The sequence below is a fragment of the Rhinopithecus bieti genome, unplaced genomic scaffold (assembly GCF_001698545.2).
Source record: "Rhinopithecus bieti isolate Rb0 unplaced genomic scaffold, ASM169854v2 scaffold_4044, whole genome shotgun sequence".
Taxonomy (NCBI): Eukaryota; Metazoa; Chordata; class Mammalia; order Primates; family Cercopithecidae; genus Rhinopithecus; species Rhinopithecus bieti.
This window is the reverse complement of record NW_016804489.1, coordinates 431,728-442,833: the sequence shown is the minus strand read 5'-3', so window position 1 is coordinate 442,833 and position 11,106 is coordinate 431,728. Positions and strand designations below refer to the sequence as shown.

The 11,106-nt window shown below is 33.0% G+C and overlaps 1 protein-coding gene across 2 annotated transcripts in view; it reads right to left on the bottom strand.

Annotated features, from left to right (window-relative positions):
• CDH10 (cadherin 10) overlaps positions 1–11,106 on the bottom strand; it is a 171,892-nt gene that overhangs the window by 52,981 nt on the left and 107,805 nt on the right. For both annotated transcript variants that reach the window (XM_017868612.1, XM_017868613.1), the window contains exon 3: positions 899–1,193. In XM_017868612.1, coding sequence (XP_017724101.1) covers positions 899–1,193 — 295 coding nt within the window. The remainder of the gene's footprint in view (positions 1–898; positions 1,194–11,106) is intronic.

Genomic DNA, 11,106 nt, shown 5'->3' with positions numbered 1-11,106 from the left:
AAAAAAAAAAAAAAAAGCTTCAGATTTGTTTAATCAGTTTAAACAACTTCACACATATTTGAAAAGTGTCTATTCTCCTACTGAATCCAAACATATTTCTCTAAAAATATTATCACTGTTCTCTGATGCTTTTCACTGCCTTTCATTCTATATCTAAATGCAGTTTTAATTTTCTTGGCCTACTGATACATCTCCCATTTATTTACACTGAAGAGAGAAATTCTATTTTCTTGAATGTTATATTTCTACCTTTTTTTCATGCCTTATGTTTTACAGGTTCCACAGTCTAACTTGGTAATTCTGTATCAGTATGTATTTAACCATGGCTTTTCAACTGGCTTCTTTGAATATAAGGTTTCAAAGAGTTTTAAAGATACCAGCAGAGTTTTATGTATAATAATTATAATGATAGGATATTTTATGATATTTAATAAAAAAGAAATAATCTAATCAATTTCCTCAATTGAAATATGTAGATGGTACATATTCAAGATGAAATCTTTTGGTAAATTATGACTAGAGTATATGTGAAGATTATATAACCTGTATGGTATTCTAAATATATTTATATTATATTTGGGATCAAAAAATTACACAACTTTTATCTGAATCCAAGTGACAAAAAAAATTTATTTTCACAATTTTCTACTGAAGTTCAATGATATTTTCTTGATTTTTGAGGAGAGTATCTACCTATAAGTATTATAAAGATTCACAAATCTGTAGGAAGTGTAAATTGCATTGATCTTTTTTTCTGATTGTCTCCTAAAAGAAATATATACATATTCACGGTAGCAAATCAAAGAGGATTTCAATTAATTGATTATACTACTATAAGAATTTCTTGATTTTTAGAACACTTTTTGAATACCATCATAAATGTTGTAAATGAACTTACCCACAACAGACATTTCCGGAACACTTGCTGTATAGATTTCTTCTGGAAACGTGGGCTCATTGTCATTGATATCATGAATTTTGATCACAAACTCTGACTCTGGCTCTACTGGCCTCAGAGTTCTTCTGTTAATAGCTTGTGCACGTAGAGTATAAAAGGCCTTTTCCTCCCTATCAATTCGTCTTGTGGCATGAATATCACCTGTTTTTTCATCAATAATAAAAAGAGTACCAGCTCCATCTCCAGATAAGATATATTTGAGTGATCCATCTCCTTTATCTTGGTCTGAATGTAGCTAGGGGAAATAAAAAAGAGTATATCCATGATAATGTATAAAGGTACATGAGGCTGAAAGAATTCACAGAAGGTTTTTCAAGTCTCATCACTGAGCAATAGGGTTGCCTACAGTAGTTCTTGAAATGAGAGTTGAATAAGTTTGATCACACTCATTTATACACTTTAAAGAATATGAATAGCCTTTTACATATCAGGATAATTTTTATTCTAAATGAAAAACATGTAATAAAATTCAACCAAGCTCCTCTCTTTGCTTGGTAAATACTCATTTTCATGGGCAAATAAATTCTGTTTCAGATATAAGATATCAGTCTTGACAGGCTGGTGTAAACACTGCTCTCTCATCTCTTTCTGTGAATGGAAGATTATTTTATTCTTATAATGTACAAAAAAACCATCTGCTATAAACTTGTTATTAGCTATTATATTTCTGTTGATGAATTAGAAATGTCTTAAGAACTGTAAGACAAGCAAAGCTGTAGGAGACAAAGCTCTTACTTTAAAAACAATGTACATCATTTTTTGGCTTATACAATAGACAGTGATTACCCCACAAATATTTGTAGTAATCAGAGCAGACAGATATCTACATAACACGTCTTTATATTTTAAAGTTATAAATCAAATTAATGAACTATAAAATAAAATATGTTCTAGCCTCCTACCTTGTCAAATCTAACTTTTTAAAAACCTACAAGGACAAATTCTGTGCAGGAACAAGGCAATACAAGGCCTGTGTCTTGCTCCTTTTCCTAAGCCTCTAACATAACCACACTGAAGTTTTGAGAATCAATTCATCATATCAAAGAGCTCTGCATACCTTCATGTGGACATCTCAACCCAATGTACATACCATACTAGTGCAAATGCCAGTCCAGGAGGCCACGTGTCATGGATAAATTCCATCTAGGTTATTTTTCAACAAATGCCCTGAAGGCTAGCCAATAGGCTTAGGAGTACATGTACTAGTGACTGAGTCTAATCTTTGGGCAATGGACTTAAAGAAGAGCCTCTTCTAAAACCTAGAAGCAAGCTCCGGAATGTTTGGGAAAGAAATAATAGGCCCCAATGACCTTGAGAATTCTGGAAATGGACAGGCAGTTGCCAGATGGGTACACCTCCTGCCCCATATAGAATTCTTACTCTGAAAAGTAAAGCTTGGCCATAGGAAGAACAGATCTTGGCTTTGAAAAACATAAGAAATGTAAGGTTTTTTTTTAGTGTTACCACCCTACCAATAAAAGTTTTTACATGCTGGAATCACAGTTTTATTATGTGCAATGTGATTATGCTTCAACAAATGTTTATGTTGTTACACTTTTGATAAGAAATATTTTAAAAAACTGTAGATCTTAATTTTTATAAAACATTTATTATAACAGACATCATTATAGACATGTTTTATGTTTTAATATTTATATAAAATGTAGACATAAATCAGAATAGGCACACTGACCTAGAGTCTACAGAATTATGAATTCAAGACAGTAATCTTCAATTATATGAAAAAATACATAGAGTTACACATTTATCTAAATGTTTCATTTTTCCTCTCTAGACTGTTTACATCAACACTCATTTTCATCTAATTAAGTGTAGAATTTTAAACTAATTACTTCCTATTTAAGAAGACTTTAGTTTATTTAATTGAAAGGTTCCTTTTTACTTATGAGAACTTATTTCAGTGAACTTGCCCCTGAAAACATTTTTATGTAGACACCAAAATATTTAAAATAAATAAAATTTTATGCATATTTATCTTTAATGTATTGTATTACTTGTTATAACTGGGTCTACAAAAGCAGTCTACTTTTTGGTTAATGGAAGTAGTAATTAGCACTTAGCCATCAACTCTGGATGAAACTACATTTCTGGATAAACTGTTTATTAATACAGATATAACAGATTAAGAAAACTCCAAATGGACATATATTTTGGAGAAAAAGATAAAGAAGTCAGGGAGCAAATAGTTTCTTACTACATTTTTAGCTATTCATAAACAATAAAGTAAGGTTGAGAAACTCAGGGAATAACTCCTTTTAACTAAAAAGCTTTCCGAAGTAACATGTGACTTTTATCCAGGAAACCACTCTTAAAAAAAGTCACAAGACTGATGCTTTACAGGAACTGAAAATGTACATAGTTGCTGGGAAACTTTCCAATTATATGCATGTGCAACACAGTGGCAATTTTCCAAGTTACAGATTTAAACACTGCATGTTTCTTGTTCTATCTGAGAATCAAAATAATTCAAGAAAAAATATTGATATTATCAATAATTTGATCAGATAACATTATGTTTTATAGTAGACAGTTATATTTATTCTCTATGCATTCAATAATTTTAACTGGAAATATTTGTTTATTCTCATAAGAATCGTGTACTTCTTAATCCAAATCAACAATTCCAGTTTCTGTGGAAGATTCAAACATTTTGTGAAATGGAAATTCACAAGACAGCCCCTAAAAGCCCCAAAATGAATGAGGATTTCTTAAGCTTACAATACCTAAATTATCAAAGAATGAGTAGAGGTTTGAACCTGGGGAATTTTTATATGTTACTAATTTTGCATTTTAGAAAGAACACTGCATAAATATAGAATATAGATTTGTAATGAAGAAGGATCTAAGGCAAGATAGGGGTCGTTAAAACCCTTTCTCCTATTCTAATCAAAAAAGCTGCTAAGATGGTGAGATTTTAATTTTTATAAAGCTCAGTTTTGGAACATAAATCATAGCAGGATTTATTATCTTCACTTATACTACAGAGAGTGAAAATTAAATCTTATAATTGGACCACATACTGTGGGAGTTTCTGTTGGATTAGAAAATTGAACATGGTAGTAGGGAATCAAAGAGATGGAGTTTGCAAGTAGACTGTGGTTTTGAGAATCAGAAAATGAAAAGATTTCTACCTTCACCAATGGGAATACAATTAAGAGAAGCAAATTACAACTAAGAATTTATACAGATCGATTCTAAGACGACAGAATTACTATATGATTTTCTCAAGCCACTAGAGCTTGTACTAATGATAATGTGCATTAAAAAAGTCACAGAGGGAAATAAGTGATCGCTAGCACTAGAATAAAAGGCAAAAAGGACCATATTTGAGGGCATGACATTAGTCTATGTTTAATGAAAGATGGTCTTTGAAAATATATTTGATACATGGACAAGTAAAGAAACTACAAGAGATATTTACTGTAATAATGAGATTATGTGAATAATCTTACACTTCTTATGTTTTTCAAAGCCATGATCTGTTCTTCCTGTGGCCACGCTTTACTCTTCAAGTAAATAAAGGAGGCAGAAAGATGAATTTCCAGATCTCCTGAGACTTGGGGAATAGCTCCTCTTGTAGATGAAACTGATGGGATACAAGAACTAAGTAATAACAGATCTATTGATATTGATGATTTCCTAACAGTTACAGAAACAGACCAAAGGACAAAGTTCTTGAGTTATAGTCCCCTTCCTAAGCTTCCCATCTTCTTTTTAAATTTCTTTTTATTTTTTAAATTTTCTCTTACTCTGCATATTTTTTCAACAGTTGTTCTGGTATTACCACCTTCCCTCATTCTTTGTGTGTCTGTGGCACAATTTTATTTCCTTTTCCAATTCATACACTGAGTAATGATCAGGCAAGGGTTAGTCTTTATAACTGCAGCTTTCTCATGAATCTTCCTTTTTTATTTGGATATCAGGTAACAACACTTGGATTTACAAAACAAACATTTTATTGAACAAAAGAGTTCACATTGCTGAGAAGCTGGGATCAATGGGTCACATGCCAAAAAACTTAAAGCATCTACTTTGAAAGATATGACTTATATATTGATTTGTGTGTTACCATTTTATTATGTGAGATATTAAGTTTTCTTTAAATATAAAAAAAATAGATTATTGTGGTTTTAGTTCCTCAGTAAGACCTGTTCTTCGGTGTGAAACATTTGTGTCACACATTTTTAAAAAGAATTTTATGTTAATACTGACCTTTTCTTTCCTTGAGAAAAGTCTATTAAAAATTCACAACCTGCTGTGTTCCTTGTAAATTCACAACCAGATAAAGGACATGGCAAGATACATGACAACTAATGAAAATAGAACAACTGGTACTGCCCTGCACATTTAAAAGTCATTTTCCCATTCTTTAACTTTTTTATTCAGACATTGTAAAATTATAATACATTATTACATTTGTTTGTATTAATTTTAATATTTAAAACCAAATGATAGATTGAATTTAAAGAAAAATTTAAACAAATTTTTTAATGAATGTCTGGTCACTTGAAATGTGTCAGTTTTCTGATAATTTTATAACATTTCTTGCAAAACATCTTCTTTGTATAAAATGAAGTTTATAAGCTAAAGGGGTCTTGCAGCCTATCTAGCTTAAGAGCATTTTGTTTGTTTGTTTTTAAAGAGGACGAGAAGAATATCCAATCAATTGTTTATCAAGTGGAAATGAAATAAACTTACACTTAAATATAGGGACAATGTTAGTACAACATTTTAGTTTTTATCTGTTCAGTCTGCTGTAGCAAACTACAATCGTGGGCCACGTGAAAACATTTCAATGACAGATTGCATAGACAACAGTAGTCCCATAAGTTTATAATACTGTATTTTTACTGTACATTTTCTACATTTAGATATAGAAGGACTTATCATTGTGTTATAATTGCCCACAGTACTCAGTAAAATAACATGCTGTACAGGTTTGTAACCTAGCAGCAATAGGCCTTACCATATAGCCTAGGTATGTAGAAGGCTATACCATCTAGGACTGTATGAGCACATTCTACAATGTTTGCATAATGACAAAATTGCCTAATGATACATTTCTCAGAAGGCGAAACTATGCATGATTGGGCCACAGACTGGGTGGCTTATAAACAACAGAAATATACTTCTCACTATTCTGGAGACTGGGAAGTCCAAGATCAAGGTGCCAACAGATTCGGTGTCTAATAAGGGCCCACTTTCTGGCTCATAGATGATACCTTCCGGCTGTGTCTTCACATGGTAGAAGGGCAAAAGGTCTTCCTTGAGGATCTCTTGCTAGAGCACTAATCCTATTCATGAGTTTTCTACCCTCACACCTAAGCGCCTCACAAAGGCCCCACCTCCTAAAACCATCACCTTAGGAGTTAGGATTTCAACATATGAATCATGGTGGCCAGGCACAAATATTCACACCACAGCAAATACTTTAACTCTTAATTCATTTTTATTACATTAACATGAGGAAATAGTACCAAAAAAAAAAAAAAAAAAAAATCTACAAAGTAAAATAGAAAATTTAAGTAATTTGTTACCAAAAGGATAACAGATAAAATATTTTACTCTTATTTTTCACCATTGGCTAGAAGAAAGAAAAGAAAAAAAAAATAAAATAGTGAAAAAACCGTATCTATCAATAGACACTTATATTGTGAGATTATTTCTCATTCAGAATATTGATACCATTTTAGATATTGGTATTTGCTGGTATTTGATTTCATTCCAAAAACTGGGAAAGCAGAGATAATTAGAATTATATTTGTAGCACTATATTAAAAATATATTTGTAATAGACTAGCTTTTAGAAAGATAAATTTTGATGAATGAATCACAAGGATTATAACATTAAGAATCTGAGTTAAACAATTTATGCTAAGTTTTACGTACATTAACCCTGAGATAACAAAATTTTGAATAGATTTTCAACTTACAGTGATAATTTATGCCTGATTTTCTTTCAGACAGCCAAGGTATTTTATATTTGTTGAAAAAAATGTAGAATGTGGCAAATACTCCGTCCTCTCCCGGTGGCATCATTACTATTCTGCTCTAATTGCTCCAGTTGATAAACATAATATTACACAGAAAATAAAGCACTGAATCAAATAACTTTAAATTTGCACCCAATAAAAAAACAAAAACACATAGGTGAAAAATTATCTGGCATGAGAAAGCAGCTGAAAGCATGTCAAAGCCAGCAAACACAATCTGGTCAGAAATAAATAAGTAGTTAGTTACTCATGTTGTTGGGGCTGAAGAAAAATGAGGAGAATGGGAGAAAACCTTGAATTGGATGGAGTATGGGAAGATTACACAGTAATACCGGCAATATAGTCCTCCAAGTGTAGTTCGCTCCCTCCAGAGCACTGTTTTAATATTAATGTACAGAAAAACAAGACCAATTTCATGAATCTCGATAAAACAATTCTTCCTTCAAAAATGGAAGGCTAGGTGCGATGGCTCACGCCTGGAATCCCAGCACTTTGGGAGGCTGAGAAGGCGGATCATGAGGTCAAGAGATCGAGACTGTCCTGGCCAACAAGGTGAAAACTCGTCTCTACTAAAAATACAAAAATCAGCTGGGCATGGTAGTGCATGTCTGTAGTGCCAGCTACTTGGGAGGCTGAGGCAGGAGAATCGTTTGAACCAGGCAGGCAGAGGTTGCAGTGAGCCAAGATCACACCACTGCTCTCCAGCCTGGAGACAGAGCAAGACTCTGTCTCAACAACAACAACAACAACAAAAATGGAGTAGGAGAGGGCAAAAAAAGCTTAAAAATAAAATAGATTGTAAAAACAACTATAATAATTTGCCCATGTATATGATGTAGATTGATAAGTACTTTTCTGAATAATTTCTTTCTGGGACCAGAGGCAAGTTTTGAAGATGGAAATGATGGGTGGGCACACATAGCTGCATAAATTAGTTCTTGGCAAAAAAGTTAAGTGGTTCATTCTTCACATTTGACAGGGTTCCCCAGAGATTTCCTCCAAGAGGAAAAATGTCAATAGGATCTGGATTAAATAACTAGGCATTCCTCTTTCCCATTTAGTCTTCCAAGTCTGCAGCCTATTGAAAGTTGGCCTTGTGCTTGTGGCCACTTCTGACCGAAGTGTCCAATCTGGGATGGTCCTGGAGATGTTGGAGCTCTCTTTGAAGTCAACTTGAATTACTCAAGAACCTACAAGAGATCAGACTTCTTCATGAGAATGCTATATAATTTTAGAAGGCAGGTCCTGCTAAAAATGTTGCTATGTCACATCCTGAAGCATCTCAACCAGGATATATTTATTTGCTAGCATTGGAAAGATATTGAGATTACAATGAAGGTAGTTATTTATTTCAGAGACACACTTTCACAGGCATTATCTGCTTCCAAGCCCAGAAATTTTAAAAATATATTTACAGGCATTAATTGCTTCACAGGTCAATAATTTAAGTACATAACTTAAAGCACCCGCCTTGTAAGTCCTTAAGTGATATATAAAACACAAAATAGACACATTATTTCTCATGCATTAGCTTACCACTTGTAAAGAGAGTTATTGAGGAAATGATTTAGAGAAGGTTCATATTCTTTTAGAAGCCTGGAATCTTATATTTTTGAAGATCACTGAATTATGAAAATTATCTCCTTGTGGTCTTAAAATGACATTGAATGTTTTTACATCTTATTTCTTCCCAACAACTTGGAGAAGTCTTCTTAAGCATCTTGGATTTGCAACATAGGGATATATGTACATAGGTGTATAAGAAGTTGTTAAGTAAATTCACAACATTCAAAAGCTAGAGATTCATTTAAAAGGAGATCACAGAAAAATTAGTAGGGAAATATAATTTCTCTGCTATGAGATATACAAATAGCTGAGAATCATTCTTTCCTCCTTTTCACCAAGAAAGGCACAGTGACAGACAATTTTAAATGCAGGTGAGGGCTGGGTGTAAGTATTAACTAAAGGAGTCTTTTAGGCCTGGCATGGGGTGCACACCTATAATCTCAGTGCTTTGGGAAGCCAACATCTCCTTTTGAGGCCAGGAGATCAAGACCAGTCTAGGTAACACAGACTCCTCTCTACATTTTTATTATTATTATTATTATTTTAATTAGCCAGGCATGGTGGCATGCCTGTAGTCCCAACTACTTGGGACTCGATTGGGACTCACAGGCAGCATTGCTCGAGCCCATGCACGCAAGGTTACAGTGAGGTATGATCCTGCCACAACATTCTGGGAGACAGAGTAGAACTCTGTCTTCAAAAAAATAAAAATAAAAAAGGAAATATTTCTGTAACTGATTGAAAGAAACTAAAGAAGTGATAGAAATTCGAAGGGTGGTATTTTTGGACTTTAAAAGGTTTGGAGACTTTGCTACAGAGACAATATTGGAAGGTCTGTGCTTCTAAGCCTTCTAAAGATGCTTTTATTTCAGAAGGTATAGGGTGACAAATACATGACTGGATGCCTGAATAAGGATGAAACAGCAGACACAGTCTCGAGGGACTATGGTCAAAGAGAGGAAAGAGATAAACGAGGTTGGATCTTTACATTTATTTGATTTTTGAGACACGAACTAAAATGAGTATTTTTAAAAAAGGCTATGAATGATATCCTTGAAAAAAAATTGTGTGTGTGTGTGTGTACAAAACACACAAACAATGCTAATGCAGTATCAGGAAGTACAAAGATCCTCTGAAATATAGTCCAAGACCCCTAAAAAAAGAAAAAAAAATTCTTGTTCTAGGTTAGCTTTCTGTGTTGTCCCCAGTAAAAAAGAATTAAGAAATCAAGATCAATACTCTCACCAGGAAAAGGGATTGCTCGATTGACTGGGAGATATTCATATCTTCATCAGATGAATATACCTATCCCCAAACATATCAGTGTCATGCATCTGTGATTTGCCTCCTCCCTCACGACATCGATTTATCCACCCTAAAAATTCATACTCATCTATAAAGAACTTATGTATCCAATTACACTTTTTATGTGTAGGTATATGTATATACAATAGTGTATAAAATTAAATGTTTAAATTGCTTATGTATGTATATATGAGTAAGTGTATATGCATATATAAATTGTGTGCACAAATATATACACATATAAACTCTTATAACACCTGTAACAATTTTGAACTATTATTTTTGTAATTTTTTCTGAAACTAAAAGTATATTTATTTTGAAAATAAGAACCAAATTTTCTACTCTTATGGACTCCAAAATTTTCACAGCACATAGTACATTTTCCTTTAATCTATTTTATTTATTTATAAAAGGAACTGGACATCCAAGTCAAATGTCACACAAATAAAATAAAAAGATGAGCAATGATGGGTATATTTTGTGCTATTGTTTGGAAATCCTGAATATTCTGAACAAAGTGCAAGAGAGTCAGAAATTCATAATGAAACATGTGGTCAACAATTACTCTACATTAAAAGTATGAATCTGCACAAAGAAAATTTTAGCTTTCAAACTGAAAAAGATGGGGCTGTGTAAGATATACAGGAATTCCAGTTAACTATGAAATTGGATCAGTGGACAATTAAAAATTGTTAGTGAAGTGCTAATAATGGAAATGCTCATCCAAATTTGCCTTAGAAACTGGAAGTTAGATCACTGTAAACATCTGTAATTTATCTTAAGTGTAGGATGAGGTAGGTAAGTAACAGCAGGCCAACGTTCCCACTGACAACATGTAGAACAGCTAAGTAAATCACAGAAAATCATATTGCCAGGGCCAAATTGCTATGTAAACAAGAACTGAATAAACTGAAACCTGAGAGAAGAGAATTGTACAGATGCAAGCTTATGACTGGCAGCTGCTTTTTCCTGAGGGAATTTGCCAATTCTTGGCAGGGGGCTTGAAGGTGAATATCTATAACTGGCCAATGAAAGGGCAATTCTAGGACGAAAAAAAAAAATTAGAGTTTGTATGGCACTGGAGTAAAAATATTGGTAAACTGTGGGTCTTCAAGCACATTGTCAGCCTTCCCCAAAAGACTTTTGTAGAATAGTCTGTAGGAGGCTAAAGGGCAAGGCTGAAAGCTGTAATATAATCATCCACATTTCCAGAGACTTGTGGTTCTTAGATTCAATTTTTTTTTTTTTTTTTTTTTTTTTTT